Source organism: Sparus aurata, chromosome 5 (genome assembly GCF_900880675.1).
Source record: "Sparus aurata chromosome 5, fSpaAur1.1, whole genome shotgun sequence".
Classification (NCBI taxonomy): domain Eukaryota; kingdom Metazoa; phylum Chordata; class Actinopteri; order Spariformes; family Sparidae; genus Sparus; species Sparus aurata.
Window position 1 is genome coordinate 36,715,723 of NC_044191.1, and position 21,267 is coordinate 36,736,989.

The 21,267-nt window shown below is 41.2% G+C and overlaps 1 protein-coding gene across 1 annotated transcript; it reads left to right on the forward strand.

The window, feature by feature from the left end:
- Positions 1 to 344: 344 nt before the first annotated feature.
- Positions 345 to 19,369, forward strand: LOC115581337 (NACHT, LRR and PYD domains-containing protein 12-like). Its single transcript, XM_030416352.1, has 10 exons — positions 345 to 372; positions 3,103 to 3,248; positions 3,646 to 3,765; positions 7,104 to 7,352; positions 7,776 to 9,572; positions 9,669 to 9,842; positions 12,703 to 12,876; positions 13,383 to 13,556; positions 15,864 to 16,037; positions 17,968 to 19,369. The coding sequence occupies exons 2-10, from the start codon at positions 3,121 to 3,123 to the stop codon at positions 17,984 to 17,986; spliced, it is 3,009 nt and encodes a 1,002-aa protein (XP_030272212.1). The 5' UTR covers positions 345 to 372; positions 3,103 to 3,120; the 3' UTR covers positions 17,987 to 19,369.
- Positions 19,370 to 21,267: the final 1,898 nt, after the last annotated feature.

Here is a 21,267-nt window from a genome sequence, read left to right on the forward strand (position 1 = left end):
TGTAATGTTTGATTGGTTGCCTGGTTATGCGGCTGCTTAAATCTGACGTGAGCGGAAGGAGCGGGGCAGTGTGGGAAAATGCCAACAGGGAGTCTCGTGGACGCATGAGGCGGACGCCTGAAAAAAAGGAAAGTGATTCAAAAAGAGGAAGAACCCCCGCTCAACCTCCAGAGTGAATTATGATTTATTTTTGTCTCATCTAAACAAATAAATGAACTGACTGAACCGCGACCGGGTGTCGACGGACCGAGGTTGACGCAACCAGGACGCTGGAGCAGGTGGCCGGCCAGAGGCCTCTGAAGTGGGACGCCAACATACCTGGAAGGCCTCTCGGACCAAGCTACAGGTGGTGAGCGTTGGCGGAGGCAGCCGGTAAGTCCAATATTGTGCACTAGTATGGCAGCCGACTCCCACCGAGCTCCAGTTTTCATTAACAGAAATATGTGCACCCGTGTCATCCCTGTAGCCTAGACTCGCTAGAGCCCTGCCATTAAAACCTTTAGTGTCCAGGGTGGCGTGTGGTCGCGACAATATAATTCAGGTCCAAAATTTGATATAGGATTTGAAGTGGTAACAGGCTCCTGTGACTTCCTGTAAGTGAAGAGAGGGGCAGAGCAACACTGAACAGGCTCTTCAGGTACATGAGCACAGGTAGACAGCACTGAAGCTGACAGTGTTCAGCCATCTTATACTGTGTTTAGTTGGCAGAGCAGAAGCAGGAGAGCTGAAGGCTGCAGCAGGGTGAGTGTTAATACAACACTGATATTATTTTACAGTCAAAGAGTCGCTGTCAGTTTTGTCCCTGTGGACTGTAGAGGAGAGAAATGTTAGCATGAACTCAACAGTTTGATTCACCTGTGAACTCAGTCGTGATTATCCTGATTGGCTAAATAACTCATTAAAGCTCGGGTCTGTAATGTTGTTCAGAAACGTATTTTGTTATACTGGGTGAAATGATCCTTCTATCCTGAGAGTAGTCAATGCATTATGTATTCAGAAAAAGGAACGAAAATAATTGGACCTCTGTGGCAGCTGTAGGACTGAGAAAAATCTGACCAATCCGTGCCGTCTGGCCCGGACAGCACGGATTGGTCAGATGCCTTCATGTCTCGTTCTGTCCCTTCCTCCACTGCGCGTGCACATGTTACGTTTCACTGATGCCAGAAATATTCAGCACACTCCTCTGCAGAAATACAGAGTTGCAGGAGAAGACGTTCATTTGGTTACAAGGGCAGAGAAAATGCAGCCAGCATTACTTGTAACAGCTCACCCCGCTAAAAAGGCATGGAAAAGAAAGTCGGACAGAGTCAACATTGGTGCTGCGTTTGAGCGGTGGAGACAACTGGGGCATGTGAAGGGCCTGAACAGTGACGCAGAGGTTGCTCTCTTTATGTTGGACAGACAATTATTTGTTTTGTTTCAGGGGTTTTGTTATTTTCATGAAATATGTGAGGTTTGCCAACTTGGCTACGTTTGTAGCTCGTGTTTGCCTAATGCTAACGTTAGCTTCTTTGTGTGTTGTTTTTAGCCATGAGAATGGCTAATGAGTCGGCCCAATTTCCACTGGATACGGGTCCGCTGCGTTGCGGCTCCAATCCGGTTTTGCTCTGCCGTCCGGCAATCCCCACCGGTAGAGTCCGCAACGGTGCAGTTTGGTAGACAGATGGCCTCACGATGTGTGCTAATGTCAACTTGGAGTGTTTTATTTTGAAAAGTAACCGTATGTAGTTTGTTATTTTGGCGCTTGACTTCCTGTCTGCTCTGTGCTAAATTAAGTTGAATTGCTGCGTCTTGCTCCGGCATCTCCTTCTCCCTGCTGAGTGCCAGATGCGCGTTCAAGTTTGTGGGGGCGTGGCTTTGGACGGAGCACTGACGGGATGGGGATGGGGGGAGGGGGAACTTAGAGGAGGTGCCACTTTCAAATCTTGCTAGTTCTGTTGCTAGCTCTCCAGGATTGTAGACTCTAGCTTTAAACCTGCTGTAACCGAATCTTCAGTCAAACCCACGAACAAACTTGTTTATTTTGATTCTGCTCTGTTGGGGAAGAAATATGAATCTCCCTGGACATTATGTCTCCATACAATAGGAGATCTATCTGTTAGCAGACATGGGGCTCTATCTTGCACTAAGCACAACTGACTTTGTACACTGGCGCTTGTATAATTCCTATTTTGCATTTGGCGCACATTGGAGTTTTCCCTCCACAGAAGCACGTCCCTAAATTAGGGAATGACTTGCACTCCCGGGGGCGGTTCAGCGAAAAGATCCTATTTTGCTGTTTCAGAAAACAATTCTGTAACAGACCTGGAAAAACCTAGTCTACAGTCAGTGGCGCTTATTCAGATGCTATCTTAAGGGCGCATGCTTGGCCATAATGTAGCGTGTGCTCAACGTGCATACACTTTGCTTCTCTCATCTACAAGGAAGCAGTTCCCATTTTTGCAAACCATACAAAAAAAGTTGAAAAGATTTAAACAGAAGAACTAATTCTCTTTCCCTCTGATATGCGACACGCCCGCCGTAGCTGTGAGGGTCCGGGAGTGGCACTGCGCGATGTGCTCCTAGTGGAGCGGGTGGACGGAGATGGAATTGGGGGAGGAGGAGGACGGAGGAAGGGACACAACAGGAGCAGGTGGTGCGTTTGGAGACTCGAGGCGATGGGCCTGAGAGGCCGCAGCAACACCGCCACCCGGTCAAGACGGGCATTAATACCTTGCCGCATCCCGGACAGTGCGGTCGTTTAGATAGAGCCCAAAGTGTCTCTGACCTGTTTTACCTCTTTGTCCTCAGCTACAGGGGAGAGTCTCTGCATCACCACCCTGCTAGGTTGTTAAACAGATAACATGTATAGAATCACTTCCTCCTGAAGCTGTATGATATAATTTGGACATTGGGGAAGACTCAGGAGGATTATTATGGCAGCACTCTGTGCAGACAGACGTGATGTGATGTTGCTCCTCTATGATCACCATTTATAAACTCAAATCTCAAATCTCAACATGCCGTCGGTGTCTCTGAGTCTTCTTCATATCTCCTGAAATGTAAAGTGAGCCGAAATTCCACAACATGCTCTGAGCTCACACTTAATGTTTCTCCTCTTAGACTGACTTCCACCTGAGGATGAGCGTCTGTGTGGTGGAGGAGGACAGAGCAGAGTCTCCAGGACCCGTCTGTCTGTCTGTGAAGAGTGACCAGTCTAAAGATAGTCCTCTGTTATTCAGTCATGAACCTGGACCCTCAGCCACAAAGTGAGATAACTGATACTGACTTATTTGTATTACTCACTTTCAGTTATTTCTGCCAGTTTGTTTTGTTTGATGGTTTCGTGTCTTTATATTAAAAATGTGACTTCAGTAATTTTAACATCTTCCTCTTCATGCCTGTTTCAGCTGTCAGTCACCTAGAAAAATGTAATCTATTGTAAGAAGACATTACAAACATTTCTATTTGTAAAAAAAGTTTTTAAAAGTTTAGTCTCATTCTCTCCTCGTCAAGAACGGACTCTTTGGGATTGTAGGACGGGTCCACCGCCATCCCACAGCGCCGTTATTTGATGAGGTGGGAATGATACTCAAATATCAACTTTTCTCACAAACCGCACCTTTAATATTGGATGCACCTGAGAAAAGATGTTGGTGTTTGCAGAGTTCAGCCCAACAGACAGAGATCAGAGTTTCCAGGATCCAGCTGTGTGTCCATGCAGAGTGACCAGTCCGATGAGCCACCTTCAGGCTTCAGTGATGAACCTGGACCCTCACACACAAAGTAAAAAGCTGTTTTTACTGTAAACTCACCCGATGAAGATGATGCACTGAGGGTAAAGATTCAATGTTTGCTGAAAGATTTACGTTGATGATGCAGCACTGGATACTGTTATTGATTAAGATGGATCTATGCAGGGTTTCATAACTTCACAGGGGTGCAAAAGAGCAAGCAGTCGACTGAGACCTGTGTGAGACGCTGAATGGTCCAATATTGAAGCAGCTCCTTCTGTCAATTTAAATCAAAACAAGTGAACACGTAGGAATATTTTGTGGGGAGGCAGGAGTGGCAGAAAAATATCACAACAATAGATCTAAAATCGGTTAAATAAAGATACTTTAAAGTGATCTTAGAAAATTTAAGTGATGAATGTAAGAAATAAATATGAATTGTTTTTAATGTTTGATTTTGTCATCACTGTCTTTTTTAACCAGTCATGTGACGTAGCCTGTGTGACATGAGACGTTAGTGGTAATTTCCTCTTTTTCATTCAGCAAGCTAACTTTCTATACACAATAAGCAGTAGTGGTGTAACGACACACAAAAATCACGGTTCGATACGTACCTTGGTTTTGAGGTCACGGTTTGGTTCATTTTCAGTACAGTATGGGAACAAAATGCAACATAAACATAACATAAATTAGCTTGTTGTGTATTCAGAACTTCTGTAAACCAACTATTTATTAAAACATTATACAAAATATGAAAATAAAATAAAAGATAGAATACTGTTGTAAAGTGGTGCCTGGTAATAAGTTAAATAAATTATTCTCAAATAAACAAAATATATATAAAATAAGCTTTCCAATGAATGAAATATTCTCAAACAAAAACTATATGAAATACTATAAAAAATAAATTCCTCACAGCTTGTTAAAGGCTTTTAACAAGACTTTTCCACATGTATAGTGCAGCACTAACAATTGCAGCATATAGCCCTGTTCAGTTTTACTCAACCTTCATATTTTTTGCCAGAAAGATTAACTTATCCACATTGACTCCATCCATGAGTTATTAGTTAGTACAGGCTTTCATTATGAAGATGTAAGGACGACAATTTGCACTTTTCGACGATTTATTGACAGTCGTGTTTTTTTGGACAGGCATCGTCACTGTGTGTGCTCTGTATCGCTCCTCTAACAGCGGTTTGCAGGTCACTGACCCCGGCATCTCGCCAGTTAAACTGTCACACCAAAAACATGTCTTTCTATGTTGCAATATTTAACCAGGAAGCCGAAGTGTTCCCAAGCAGGAGACTTTAGCGACAAGGGAGGGTCTTCAAGCTCTGGTTTCTCGCTAGCGTTAGCCGTAACATAAACGGGCTGCACGTGTAGCTGCAGGCGGAAAATAAACACACACAACATCCGTTCAGGGAACTCACCTGTGCACAGCCCTTCACCGAACCCAACGTCCTGTACCGAAACAAATACATGTATTTTTACACCCCTAATAAGCAGTGATCTGTGAGTGAGTAGGTATATTTCAGTTTTCAACTTCATGTATCCAACTAATAATGGTTTAAAAGGGTATATAGAAAGTTAGTTAGAACTAGAATATACCCAACACAAACAGACCAACGTAACAAATTTTAACTTTGGTAACTAGGGTGGCGAGTCTGCTTGATATACATGTCCTCTGATAGGCTACTCACGTTGCTGAAAAGATTGCCAGCCCAAATGTCCAACTTTGCCTATGCAAGTAACTCTGGTACACTCAAAGAAAGTAATGTGTGTTTTTATCCTCGGTAATGGCATCAAGTAGACAAGTACGCCAAAACCCTCGAGCACCAGGCCCAATGCTTCCTTGGTGCAGAGTTCAGGTTCAGACACAGACTGCGCACCTACCTACTCAAGAAATGGACACAGGAGATCTTAAGGCCCAAATCCTTTAAGGGAAGACAATTCTGCTGTCATTAAAGCAGAACTGAAAAACTCCCTCATTAAAGCCATCTGAAGAATGAGGCAGACAAACTTGAGTTAGTGAACAATGCAGCACTAGTTTGGAACAAAATTTACCAAATTAAAGATGCTATGAAGGATATGGATGTTAGCGTATTGACAGGTTCAGACAGAGTGGAGGAATTTCAAGCTATCGTGAGTACCTTATCTAAAGGGCTGGAGGAGTTAAAAGACAAATGTGAGGACATGAAGGGGAGGAGGTGCAGATTTAATAATCAAGTTAAATGAGTTTATACAGCTAAAAAACTCCATGCAGGTCACTTAATGTTTGATAAGACACGAACCCCATTCACATTGGCATTTGGATGCGGCTTTAATGCACCAATTCCCCTCCTCCATCTCAGTGTGAATCCCTCGGAGGCAGCAATGGGTGAAATTTTCACTCCGGCGCTGATCTGCCTCTTGAGGTAGTATCAGGGCCACATTATTGGGGAACTGAACCAGTATGGAGGGTTTGTTGATCGCACAGTCTGATAACAACACAGGTCCTTCACTCGACTAAATACAGAGAAATGTTCCAAAAAGCAATGTTACATGACCAAACAACAGTAACATAGTGACTTAACTGTCTTTGGCAACTGTTGGGGAAAAATGATACTGCAGATATACGTGGAGAAGCACCTGTCCTCCCGCCCGTTCTCCTGACTGTCCTCCTGTCTGTCCTCCTGCTCGACCTACCAGCCCACATTTCTGCTCGAAAAAAAGCGTCTGTCACTGGCAAAAACTTTAACTCACCGAGTGTTTGTGATGAAAATAATCACAGCGACTTTCAACCCTCTGGACCAAGACTTCAATGCACTTTCCCCCAGAAAACAGCCTCCGTCCCCGCAAGTCAGACAGCTTCCAGTTTACTGATGGCGATAATGTAATTATATAATTTATAGCAAAAAGCGTTTCTTCGTACCTTTCCAGGATATTTGGTGCATCAGAATCTCAATTACTACACATTATAACAGCATCCATATGATTTATAAACTATCCAAGGGTTTAGATTGACAAGAGGACACCGGGGAAATGCCTTGAAAACACACAGACATCATCATCATGATGTCATTCTCACGCCTCTTTAGAAGCCACAGCACCGGCTTTCTGTGTGAATTACACAGCATTTCGTATTTAAGGCGGAGATGCTTCGCTCTGTGTCAATCACCGTCTGCAGAGAATTGGCGAACCACCGCTCTGACCAATCTCCTGTGTGAAAGGGGCTAGTCACATACAAAAAGTAGTTAACTGGTGTTTATCAAAAGGGTTAAGATCAAAGGAACAGTCATTTTCTGAATTCAAACAGATGAGTACTGACACTTTTACTGAACTATATGACCAAATCTTGATTTTTAAGCAACAATCAAAAATCCTTTTAGTTATAAAGACATGTGTTTACAGACAGGAGAGGAGGAGTGGTGTTTCTGGGGAGGAGCAGCCGTCCTGCCGGGGTTTGTGTCAGGACGTCCTGAGGGATCCGGTCTCTACCAGCTGTGGACACTGGTTCTGCGCACGGTGCATCACCTCAGACTGGGACCAGTCTTCTTCACCAGGAGACTCCTCCTGTCCCCAGTGTGGAGGTAAGATCCAGGACATGAGCTGGACTGAGCTGGACCCCCAGACTGTACATCTGTCTGCTGAGGTCTTCATGTCTAACTATGCGACTTCTTTTTTTTTATACATTTGTTGTATGGTACAGCCCATTTAGATCTTTATAAATATCACCTACTTAATAGACCAGCAGACATTTTTGTTCTGTAAAAAATCTAAACCCAAAAGAAATAAATTTAGATTAAATATATATTTGTTTTATTTTACTCTCCACTAGCTTTGCATTAACCAATCAGGATTTCGAGCAAATTACTCTGTCACCTTTCACTGTTGTGTTCTTTAAGTTACTGTTACTATTTATATATCAAAGCAAATCACCAAATTTAATGAGGAAAACTCATCGTGACGGCCCCCCTGACCAAGACTTCTATGAACTTCCCACCCCGCTATGTACTGATGGTGATTTTGTTGATTTCGTTTACATGTCTTTGTTTTGCCTCAACGTTTGAATTTTTCAGTGAGTGTTGGTCTGCAAGAGGTTTTAAATGAATATAAGATCAGTCTGAGGAGGAGATGTGAACATGTGACTGAAGGAAGTGAAACAGGAAGTGGAACCCTCTTCAACAGGATCTACACTGAGCTCTACATCACAGAGGGACAGATTGAAGAGGTTAATACCCAACATGAGGTGAGGCAGCTTGAGACAGCTTCCAAGAAGAAGACTTTCAGTGAATCTCCAATCAGGTGCTGCGACATCTTTAAAGCCTCACCTGACCAACAGAGACCCATCAGAGTCGTTCTGACCAACGGCGTCGCTGGAGTTGGAAAAACCTTCTCGGTGCTGAAGTTCACTCTGGACTGGGCAGAGGGCTCCGAAAACCAAGATGTCCGTCTGCTGGTTCTGCTGTCGTTCAGGGAGCTGAACCTGATCAGAGATGAGCAGTACAGTCTTCTCAGGCTGCTCCAAGTTTTCCATCCAACATTACAGAAGGTGACAGCAGAGAAGCTCGCTCTCTGTAAACTTCTGTTCATCTTTGACGGCCTGGATGAAAGCAGACTTTCACTGGATTTCAAGAACCATGAGGTCGTGTCTGATGTCACACAGAAGTCATCAGTCAGCGTGCTGCTGACAAACCTCATCGAGGGGAAGCTGCTTCCCTCAGCTTTGGTCTGGATAACTTCCCGACCTGCAGCCGCCAATCAGATCCCTCCTTCATGTGTGGACAGGGTAACAGAAGTACGAGGCTTCACTGACGTCCAGAAGGAGGAGTACTTCAGGAGGAGGTTCAATGATGAAGATCTGTCCAGCAGAATCATCTCACACATCAAGACCTCCAGGAGCCTCCACATCATGTGTCTGATCCCAGTCTTCTGCTGGATCACTGCTACAGTTCTGGACCACATGTTGACTACAGACCAGAGAGGGGAGCTGCCCAAGACTCTGACTGACATGTACTCACACTACCTACTGGTTCAGACAAAGAGGAAGAAGCAGAAGTACCATGAGGGACGTGAGACGAGTCCACAGGAGCTGATGGAGGCTGACAGGGAAGTTCTTCTGAAGCTGGGGAGGCTGGCGTTTGAACATCTGGAGACAGGAAATATCATGTTCTACCAAGAAGACCTGGAGCGGTGTGGTCTTAATGTCACAGAGGCCTCGGTGTACTCAGGAGTTTATACAGAGATCATCAGAGGAGAGAGTGTAATATTCCAGAAAACAGTCTACTGCTTTGTTCATCTGAGCGTTCAGGAGTTTCTGGCTGCAGTCTACATGTTCCATTGTTACACCATCAGGAACACAGAAGTGTTGTACGATTTCATGGTAAATGGGTGTGCTGATAAAGATATGGGCCCATGCCTGGATGTCTTCCTCTGTAGTGCCATGAAGAAATCCCTGTGCAGTAAAAATGGCCACCTGGACCTGTTTGTTCGATTCCTTCATGGCCTCTCTCTGACATCCAACCAGAGACTCTTAGCAGGCCTGCTGGGTCAGACAGACAACAGGCCAGAAATTATCCAGATAGCCATCAACAACCTGAAGTGGATGAACAGTGATAAGATCTCTCCAGACAGAAGCATCAACATCTTCCACTGTCTGATGGAGATGAATGACCACTCAGTCCATCAGGAGATCCAAGAGTTCCTCAAATCAGAGAAAAGATCAGAGAAGGAACTCACTGAGATCCACTGCTCAGCTCTGGCCTACATGCTGCAGATGTCAGAGGATGTTCTGGATGAGCTCGACATGAAGAAATACAACACAACAGTTCTGGGAAAACAGAGACTGATTTCAGCTGTGAGGAACTGCAGAAAGGCTGAGTAAGTGAGTTCTGTCAAATTACTATCATCAGATGAACCAAGTAAATATAGTGTCCTCTTTCAGAATATCATATTTTGGTATATGTGTCATGGCAGATTTTCTGGCTGTCGACTCTCACACATTCAATGTGAAGTGGTTGTCTCAGCACTGAGGTCCAACCCCTCCCATCTGAGAGAGCTGGACCTGAGTCACAACATGCTGCAGGATTCAGGAGTGAAGCTGCTGTCAGCTGGACTCGAGAGTCCGAACTGTAAACTGGAGACTCTAAGGTTAATTCACAGACTTTTTTCTTTTTTTTTTTTCTCAATGAATGTGAAGTGAGAAATCTGATGATATTTATGATAATGTGCTTATATGGCTGCTGTGTTGTGCCTTAAACCAGAGCTGAGAGAAATGAAAGAAGCCTAACACAGGTCAAGCCGTCACAACAAAGCAGGATTCAAGTATTGTTTGACAATTTTAAAAATTGAGCTGGAGAAGGAAACTCTTAGTTGTAATAGCCAACTTAAAAGTTCAGATTCCCTGACAAATTATATTCAAATTGTACAGATGACATTTAAAAGCAACAAAATCACACAAAGTACTCTATGCACAGATAGGTTACATTATCTGATTATTTGATTTTGTCATGTTTATGGCCACTAGTTTTTTCCCCTTGTGTCTCCTGTTTATGCCTCCCTTGTGTTACATGTGCCTCCCTGGTTTTGTGTTCTTCTATATAAATCTAGTATAAATTCAGCAAACATTGACCCAGAGAACCCGATTCTCCACCCTTAAGTCAAGCTCTTCTATAATTGCCCCCCAAACAAATGGCCAAACAAAAGGAGCCAACCAGAATTTTGAAGCTGATCTCCAATGTGTAACAACATTCAAAACAAATTTTAAGAAATCCTAAAATCAAAACATGAAATATGGAATTGATGAGATCTTTTTATTATAAAGTTCAGGTAAGTTTCAGGAGCTTGATTCAGTTACTATGTCAAAATGATTCTGCTTCTCATTTGAATGTGAAGGTGCAGCACTCTTCAACAAACATGTAATACACCTACTTAAAGGAGACACAAGTGATGATTAGGGTCCTGGCAGCTTACTATTGTATTCCTGACCTAGGAATTCTTTTTTTTTCTTTTTTTCTTCTTTCTTTCTTTCTTTCTTCCGAGGGAGTCATACTTCCCATGGGCAAAAAAACTCACCAAACTTTACAGAAATGTCCGGCCCTATGCCAGATTTACTTAATTCCAAGGACATGTAAATATTCCTCCCACAATTTTTGCTCAGTTGTCACCAAACTGCATTGTCTTCAGACCATCCTCCACAAAACTTGTTTCTTGGATTTTTGATTTATCAAAAATTAAGCCTACAGTGCATCAAAATGTTTGACTGTAAACAGTACTGTAAACATATACTATCAAATTCTTGCTAACTACACTTTCAATCTTCCTGAAAAAATTTTAACATATTTTGGAGTCATGGTTGATGAAGTTTGGCAAATATCAGACTTTTATCTCAAAAACTGAATTTTTGAGAACATTATGAATTCTGCTCTCATGGGAACAACTGGAGTCAGTGTAAGAGTGGCATTTTTAAACATCAGATTTTCTCTTATGAAGCAAAACACTTAGAGTTAAAAAGAAATCACCAACATTTCCATGCTGTCAAGATGCAATTTGTGTATTATCAGATTTTTGTTCAGGTCACAGAATTTCTGACATTTTGACCATTTTTGAAATCTGCCTTGACAACAGCTGCCTGGACAGTGACTCCCTGAGTCGACAAATGAAGCTACACAGCAGTGGGTTCGAGACCCAGCAAGGGTGATGATGACAATGACAGATCAAAATGTCACATGTCCTCAACATGAAACACAAAACAATTGTCCTGATGTAAGCCTCTAAATTAAATAAAAACAAATAGCTTGGACCAGACCATGGGTCCTCACACATTTTTTGCCTACAGTGCATGAAAATGTTTGACTGTGAACACTACTGTAAACATATACCTTCAAATTGATAAATAAATCTTCAATGTTCATGAAAAAATTTTACATTTTTTAGAGTAGATAATGTTTGGCAAATATCAGAAAACTGAATTTTTGAGAACGTTTTGAATTCTACTCTCATGTGAATAATTGCAGTCAATGCAAGCAGCATTTTTAAACATCAGTTATTCATTTATGAAGCAAATCAATCATCAAAACGAATGATCAAAATCTTCATGCTGCAATATGTGTATTTTCAGATTTTTGTCTTGATAACTGAATTTTTTACAGTGGTTGCAAATCTGCCTGCACAACACTGGCAATACGACAGTGGCTTCACAAATTGAATAAACTATTCACTTGCCAATAAGCTCAGAGCGATAGATGACAGTCTTTGGTTCCAGAAGTTATGAGTTCAAGCCTCAAGTGGTCCAACATGAACATTGTTGTCAACTGTCTTGTCTTCCTATTCTCCTGTTTGTTGCTCAGAATTGCCTTATTTGGCCAAAAAATAGCCCGGACCCGACCCATCACTGCGCAGCAGCTATAATTATGACTGAAATATAGAAAAACAAAAACATTTAAAACAGAAATTAAGATTTGTGAAGTCATTTCACAGTTCCTCTTGACAAATGCTTACTGATCTAGAGAATGTTTACATTGCCTCATTGTGTGAAAGTGTAAGTAGTTGTTGAACATCTTCAAAGGGTTGTCTTCCTGTTGAGTATCATTCCTTAATTCCTTGTTTGTCTAGCAATCCCCATATGAGCTCCAATTATACAAGCGAGAGGACAAAGTCCACAGCCTTGTTCTGTGTAAAAAAGATTTCTAAAGTTTAACATTTCAAAGTATGTATTCAGTGCAGTGCAAACAGTGTTTGCTCGTTGAGTTACTGTGGAGGAAAGGTAACTTGAGGAGAGAACTTTGTCCTGAACAATGTTTAACTTTGGTTTGTTTAACTCAGGCTGCTGAAGTTTTATATTGATGACATTTGAAGGCTGACATGAACACAATGACAAATTCACTCAACTCGTTTCAAGAGAAAAGCGCAATGATAAGGACATAGTAATGTTGAGCTGCACATTTAAATGCTGAACACATCTGACTGGATTATGAATAGATTATTTTTGCATCATTCACTCTTTCTCCAGATTGATTGGCTCCAAGTTGTCAGCAATCAGCTGTGATTCTCTGACCACAGCTCTGAACTCCAACCCCTCCCATCTGAGAGAGCTGGACCTGAGCTACAACTACTTGCATGATTCAGGAGTGAAGCTGCTGTGTGATTTTCTGCAAAGTCCACGATGTAGACTGGAGACTCTGAGGTCAGACACCATTTTTCACTTCTGTGTTGCAGACCTAAGGATGATATTTTTTTCCAACAAATTTATGAAGCTATATGGTGCTTATAGTGACTCAGTAGTTCAAAAGAAATATTGTAGATGTCTTTTGTTCACATTTCTTCAAAATTCATCCTGACATGTTTGTCATATTTGGAAGCTTTGGCATCTTAAGTTGTATCTTAAATCAATGAGTTTGTTTTCTTTGTGTTTGGCTGCACAACATAAGTTTGTAGATGGAGTGGAGCTACAGAGTTTAAGAGGTGGAGTCACTACGTCTTTACTGAAGCAGCAGCATTTGGTCATTAATATTAATGAGAGCTCTTTTTCACTTAGTGTATTTGGCAGCTTTGAACCTGGATCCTGTTGGGTTCAGATGTTGGAGTTTCATTTCTAAACATTCTTCAGCTCTCTGAACAGATTATTAACCACCAAATGATTTGAAGTGGAAACATTGTCTTCTGAACTTATATAATTAATTCTTTATTCAGACTGAGTCGCTGCTGGTTGTCAGAGATCAGCTGTGCTTCTCTGGCCTCAGCTCTGAAGTCCAACCCCTCCCATCTGAGAGAGCTGGACCTGAGTCACAACAAACTGCAAGATTCCGGAGTGAAGCTGTTGTGTGATTTTCTGCAGAGTCCAAACTGTAGACTGGAGACTCTGAGGTCAGACATTTTTTTTCTTTTGTGCTGCAGACATAAGGCTAATTTTTAAACTGATCCACACTGAATGTCTTCATGCCATAATAAAGTATGTTTTCTTCTTCTTATGTGACACTTCTGGACTGAATAAATACAAAAGACGGCTCTATTTTCAGTCTTTGCCAAACAATTCACTGGTGTCCTTATTCCACTAGAATACAATATGAACCACAACTGACAGATAATATTCCTGGTTTGCGGAGTGGATGTTCAACCTGTCTTTAAATTTGCGATCCCTGCTTTTTAAAAAGAAAAAATATTCAAAGTGCAGTGTTGTCATCACACACTGACCTCAATTCATCACGTCAGTTAAATCACACCATTTTTTGTTTCAGGCATAAATGTTTGAGCTCCAAGTTTGACACCTGTATTATAATCACCTTCAATTCCAATTCAGACAACTTAATTAATCGTACCAGGGGGTAACAGCTTGCCCTGCACACATACTAAAACATACAGTGACATGTAGACACAGAAATATATGAGTAATATATCAAACAAGAATAAGATACAATAAAATGGAATAAAATATCTTATGGAGTTCAGTAGTATAAGGGTATTTATAATAAATAGAATTTGTTAAAGTTATAGTTAAACAGACAAAAATAAGATGTCTTCATTTTTTATTTCAAAAGCCATTCGAGAAAACAGTTCAGATTGTAGTATGCACGCCTGACCAGTAGGTCAAGGTGTAACTTTGCAATTAAACACCACAGAATAACACTGTGCACCACATCACAGTAATGCTGCAGCAGATCCGCTTTGCTCTGGAGTGTTAATAAACTCAGCAAAGTCAGCAGCACAAACACAGCACAACAGTTTGCCGTTGTTGTTGTTTTCTTCGTATTCATGCACGACTATACACTGTAAACATAAAACACATGCGTAGAGTACACAAAGACTGTAAGGGTGGCATTTAAAAAAAATTTCGCTCTGGAACCTTACTTAAAACGTTTGTGTTTTTGGGCATCAAAAACACTGATGTTATGTGGAAAAGATGCCGAAAACCTAAAAAAACATTTCTCATTTTATGCACAAAACCTTGTCATATAAGCAGCACCTGAGTGTTGACGAAGAAAGTTCACAAAACACTTTGTCTCTCAAAGGTGACTGGTGAGTCTTAAGCAGAATTTAAGTTTGAGTTTAGTTATTTCCGGTTTCATTTTGCAGGTTTTTCCCTCATTTCTGTCATGTTGTTTTGCACTTTGTTTATTGCTGTTTGTGATTGCCTTTATTAGTTTCACCTATCATTTATCAATCTTTCCTCACTAGTGTATATAAGTCAGTGTTTTTCTTCTCTGGTTGTTGTTTTCTCTGCTTTTTAAAGCCTTCTCTCCAGTCCTGCTCTCCTCCTTGTGTCATCTTTGCTTGTACTTGGATTCTTGCAATTTGTTGCCTGCCTTTTGTTTTTTGGATTTTGTTAAAGGGACAGTGTGTAATATATCAAGTCTTAGCGCCATCTCGCTGTGAGGTTCTTCAATGCAACACTCCTTTGCTCACCCCTCCCATTCTGAAGACGTTGGAGATGTTTTGGAAGCTACGGTGGCCCTGACAGACAAGAAACTAATTTTCAAAATATGACTCTTTCCCAACAGCGACAAGTATTTCTACTGCTTCAAGTAATGAGGTAAAGATGTAGTTAGTTATTGTTTTTCTTTGTGACTAGCGCTTTCGCTGAGCTCCCTCTCAGTTCCGCAGTCAAGCTGGCTGTGAGCGAAAATGCGTTTAGCCTTACTACATAGTACCACGTAGTGCTTTGTGTCCCTCTCGGCAGTCCATAGTTTTTTTTAAACCGGAAAGCCATGGCGGCCTCCATAGAGCTTGCCCGTGCTATGTATATTCAGATAGGTAATTCTTCGCTCAGGAGGATAAGTCAGATTGTTGGCAGAGGTAATTGGACATCAATGAGGACTTACTTTTGAACGAAGACATTGATTTGAGTTGATAAATTACTTAAATCGTTACACACTGTCCCTTTAACCATAACAGGTGAAGTCACTTCATTAGGCAGCAACAAGGTGGCATTATTCAGTGTTCTGAGTTCTTTTTCAATTTTTGTATTTGACTGTTTTGAATCTGCAGTTTCTATTTTCTAAATGCTAAAAGTTCTTCAGCTCTGAACAGATTATTAAACAAAAAGGGGCTGTATTGAAGGCAACTAGGCTTGTTATTGTGTTCCATTTGCCTACGATACAGCAGCTAGATTTACAATTACCTGGATGACTGAGAACCTTCATCAACATTATTAAACATAATTTATTCTTTATTCAGATTGAGGAATTGCAGCGTATCCGAGATCAGCTGTGCTTCTCTGGCCTCAACTCTGAAATCCAACCCCTCCCATCTGAGAGAGCTGGAGCTGAGCTACAATGGCCTGGAGGATTCACGAGTGAAGCTGCTGTCTGATTTTGTGGATAGTCCACAGTGTCGGCTGGAGACTGTGAGGTCAGTACAGGGTTGTTATCAGTCAGTACTATTATAATAAACGCAGTTATTATAAAGTAAAGATACAATATTTCCTGCCTTCTTCAGTGAAGCTCTGAGAGGAGAATTGTGTTTAAGTTGATGTGAAGAAGACAGTTGTGTTCCTATCAACAGGATACTGTTCAGTCGTTCAGACTCTATATGTACATATTTCTTCAGTTTTTAACAGCTTTGGACCGTAACAGTCTAAAGTGAGCAGAGAATGTCTTTCTGTTTCTGCATTAATGATGCATTCAGGAACTCTTAGCTGTTTACTTCCACTGTTTCCTTCAGTGAGACCTGCAGAATAAACAGTCTTGATGCCCAAAGTGTCACCTGCTCCACTTATGAAGTCACTGTACTAATTTCTGCGCAACTGTTGCAAAGACAACAGGATTTTTTTATGTTGTCACAAATAACAACTAGAGATACACCGATCGATCGGCAACCGATCGCAATCGGCCGATATTACGATATACGATCAAATCAGGCCGATCAGATGACGTTTCAATATAGAGACAGTGCATTGACTGCATGCAGGGTGGGAATTTCACCACTTTGGCCTTGATGCAGCGTGAAAAAAATAAATAATCGTAGGCTACAGTGTCCTCTGTGCCCCTGGCCCGGTCAGCGTAGCGGGCTTGCCACCCGAGTACACAGTAGTCACTCACAGTAACTTCAGTGAGTCCGCGGTGCGTGCAGGTGGAGTCTCATCATCACGATGGTCTCACGTGAAAGCCTCTCAAACAGCAGCAGCGTCTCAAAACAGAAGAACGAAACTTACAGCACAGGTGCGAAAACGAGCGCAGCCGGTTTTGACATGATACGTAACTGACTTATGTGGTAGGATTTAGTCCGGTAAAGTTGGAAATATATTCACAGATTCGAACTTCCCGGCTCAATAACTCATATGTGAAACCTTGTTAAAACACAAACGGCGGCTCTTTCCTACCGTAGTGAGGAAGGCAACGAGCTACAACCGTATTTTCATCTAAACGAGCGTCTGGACATTAACTCTGGTCTGTATGGTCAGCCAGCTGTGAGACGAGGGCGCAGGGACCGTCTACAAAGTGCAACACCGAAAAGAGAAACTACAAAAAATTCAATAACTTCACTATTATTCAGAGTGTAGTGTCACCAAAATCACTCCACACATCAGTGGTCTCCTGATGGTTATTCTACAAATTTTTTGTTTGGAAAAAATGTGCTTTGCCATAATTTTGGGGAATTTCTATTTGGAGAAATATTCAATAACACTAATATTCAGTGTGGTGTCACAAAACCCACCTCACCCTAACCCTACTTAACAAAAACTACTTTCTCATGTAACTTTAACTTTTTAACAAAAAAAAAAAAAAGTGAAGGCCAAATGGACTTGCCCCTAAAATGAGGAAATTCCCACCCTGACTGCATTCCCACTAGTAAGCTACAGTTACTCTATGTAAGCTGAGTCCAAGTTGTCTCTAAGAGTCTCTAGAGTGTGAAATATTGCACATTGCCTCAGCCTGCAATAAAACGGTGGTTAATTCATGATACTTTCTCATCTCCTAATTTTTATACTTAATAATACAATGTCAATGTTGTGTAAGAAGAATCATTAATTAAATATATGAAAGTTACACAAGACAACAATATAGAAGAATTTATGGATTTGACTCGGTGATCGGCAATATCGGGATCAGCAGATACTGCTTTCAGTGATCGGTGATCGGCCCCAAAAATCCTGATCGGTGCATCTCTAATAACAACAACACAGAACAAAACACAAGTTCTTTAATCATTCAGTCTGCCAGCAGACACGTTTCATTATTCTATATGCATCACATTGTCCAGTCATAAAAATATGCTGAAGCAGAAAATTAGTCTATTCCCAGTTGAATGACACCTGATGTCTGTCTTCTCTTCTCATCAGATTTAGCCCGTTTCACTGAGACTGAGTGTTGACAGAGATTCAGCTGTCCTGATGATCCAGGATGTGCAGGTGGAGAGGCTCTCCAGATACACTGAGTTCCACGTGGATGCAGATATTTTCCACCCACTCAAGATAGTCTACAATCAGAGTGAATTTCTAAGTCTTTTTTCTAATCTGCAGTAGTTTTTTTAGTCCACAAGTAACACAACAGAATGTAGCACGTGAGAGCATACAGTGTAAATACAGGGAAAAGTGAATGAAATCCATTTCCAGACAGTTACAAGATGTAACTGGTCAGAGTTCTGCTGAAGATTTAATGATTTTATGTTAATTTCTTCAGCGAGTGTTTGTTTTGTATTCGCCATGCCGTGCTAACCAACTTAGCTAAGTCCATGTATTACTAAACAGAGTGAGTAGTGAGTATCTGATTTCTAAATTTTGTCTTTTTACATTGTGTAAATTTCCTGATGAGAATTTTACTAAAAACAACTGGAGGAGTATTTGAGGTAAACAAACCAAAGCACAATGAGAAGTAAAGAAAGAAAATCCTGATCATGATGGAGGTATTCTGATGCTACAATTTAACATGTGGGTATCTAATGTGCTGTAAACTTAAAGGTGCTGTGTAAACTAGTTAATGTGCATTTTGATGTTGTCCTGCTTGTGCAGATTGCTTTTTTAATGCACTTGGTGATTGAAGAGTAGGAAAAGACAAACAACCAACAACGTACAAAGAGAGGACGTACAGCGACTGTGCAGAGGAGCATCTCACCAGTTGAGGGGATTGTTTTGTCTCATCATCATCTCGCAGATAAGAGATCACATTACACTCCATTTCAAGGAAAAAAATCACACTGCCTGGGCAGATTGATTTTAATTATTATCTCTGAATTTATTATTTTGTTTGTTTTCTCCCCAACCCCCCCCAAGACGTGGAAAATGGGGCAAAAACAAAAGCTAAACTCCAGTTGACAACCAAGGAAAATTAAAACAAGAACTAACAAACCAAACCTCTATTTGGACTAAAGGAGAGCTGGGTGTAATTTTGTGAACTGGTTTATATTAAAAACTGGTGAACCAGGGTGGATAATACAGATCAGAGGACTGCACTGTTTTTCTCAGCGTTATTGTTTAATAAATGCTGGTTTTGTTCTGATTAAGTTAAGCAGGTGTTCTGGTACTTTCATTCCTCTACTCCTACTTGAAATGTACCTAGTTTAAGCACTTGTGTGAAGCACTCCACAGTGTATTAATGAAGTGCCTTGCAGAAGATTTTTTTTTATGCGTTTTGGCCTTTTTTACACACTTTTGTACAAGCTTTTGTAAAACTCTTTCCAGAGTGAAGATATCCTTGTTTCAGTGTTCGCGTCTGGATGGATATAAACAGATTTTTGGGAATGCAGTAAGAGACGTTAATCAGTGTTTGTAGATGTTCTGTTAGTCCAGAACATCACAAATTACAATAGCAGGAGCATCATGTGTGAGGCCACGCTGGCAGATGAGCTGATGAGCTGCCTCCAGAGGACCGGCCACTGTCAGTAACCACAGTCCATGTAATGCTGCCTGGCCTGATAACATCCAAGAATGTGTACTAAAAACATGTGACAGTCAGCTCGCTGATGTAAGTACTGATAATTTCACATCAATGGCTGACGTGACTTATGACTCTTTGAAGGGAGCTGGATCTGAATTTCATTTTGCATGTGTAGACCAAGTTTAGCAGCACTGAATTGCTTATTTTCCTTATCTTAATGTCAGAGCCAGCCCTGGGCATAGGCAGTATAGGCAAATGCTAGGGGCGCCGAAAAGGGGGGAGAAAAAAAAATAATAATGAAAAATACAAATTTAAAGAATTTATATTTTTTATCAGTGCCATTACTACTATTATTTCTAAATATTATTATGCCCACAGCAACATAACGTCATAGCAAGGAATAATAAACAGAGAAGCCTTTTTTCTGGGTTCCTGGCTCAGTGCACTGTACCTGTCCTCTGTGAGGGGGGCAGGGCGAGAGGCGAGCTGCCTGAATCTGGCTAGACCGAGACACCAAGACCCAGGGAGAGATTTACTAATACTGTAACAGAATCACAAGGTCCAAAAGACTGAAACCATCCGGAGTCCAGTGAAGGAAAAGACGGAAAGAAGTGGAAGCAAAACGTGAAGAAAATACAGGTACAGTGACGTCAATGTGATAAAGTGAATGAAATCTATAGTTTAATGATCGTTGTTGGAGCAGAGTGTTAGCTTGCTAGCTTACTTCGACGATAGCAGCATCATTTACTAATCAACAAATAGCTGAGTCAATGTGTGTTCATGTTTCTCCACCTTCAATTCATCAGGGACATCTGGAACGTTAACGTTAGGCCTGTTAAGGTGTTATTTTACAGGTGTCTTTCCTGCTTGTATGTTAAAATGATATTAGTTTTCCATCCCCTTTGTAACAGGGTAGATGTAAAACTTTGGTTTATTGTGTCACAGTTTGTTTGTTAAAGTTTACATCAGTGTTAAAGTGTATTTCTGTTAATATTCCACACCTCAGCTTTCACATATCAATTTATAGGCGAAAAATATACACTGCACTTGCACTCTAGTTAGACTATATTGCTTTTCAATGACAACGTTGAATGAATCTCATCACATTTTCATTATTTCTCTATATTAGTCTTATGTATAGCACACATCAAGCACCTGTTTATTTCTAGTAAAATGTAACATGCAGTGGTCACATATTCTTCTTTTCTCTCTTCAGATGCATTTGAAACATATTTCAGCACCAGCCCAGTGACACAGCATCAGGTGCTCCTGTCCTCTACCTCAGCACAGCAGAGTGACACAGCATCAGGTGCTCCTGTCCTCTACCTCAGCACAGCAGAGAGACACAGCATCAGGTGCTCCTGTCCTCTACCTCAGCACAGCAGAGAGACACAGCATCAGGTGCTCCTGTCCTCTACCTCAGCACAGCAGAGAGACACAGCATCAGGTGTTCCTGTCCTCTACCTCAGCACAGCAGAGAGACACAGCAACATTTGTATTCCTGCTGTAAAAGTGTTTTAATTTACTCCACGACGCCCCCTTGCTAGCCAACATAGCTAATGCTAGGTAGCTGCACTGTTAGAACTGGCTAGCTAACAATGTTAGTAGAGCTTACATTTTTGTGAACTAATGCTAAAGACTGTTCTGCGACTCTACAAAATGAGAATAATAAGTAAACATGTATTGTTATATATATAATTCATATATATGAAAATGTTTCTGACTAACTTAGCGATGGAAGTGTTAAACACATGCTAACAAAGCGC

Bases quoted from the DNA above. Each gene is read 5' to 3' on its own strand.
- LOC115581337 (XM_030416352.1), top strand. From the start codon at position 3,121: ATGAGCGTCTGTGTGGTGGAGGAGGACAGAGCAGAGTCTCCAGGACCC. The intron at 3,766-7,103 runs GTAAAAAGCTGT...ATGTGTTTACAG, and splicing joins CCTGGACCCTCACACACAAA to ACAGGAGAGGAGGAGTGGTG. The intron at 12,877-13,382 runs GTCAGACACCAT...TTCTTTATTCAG, and splicing joins TGTAGACTGGAGACTCTGAG to ACTGAGTCGCTGCTGGTTGT.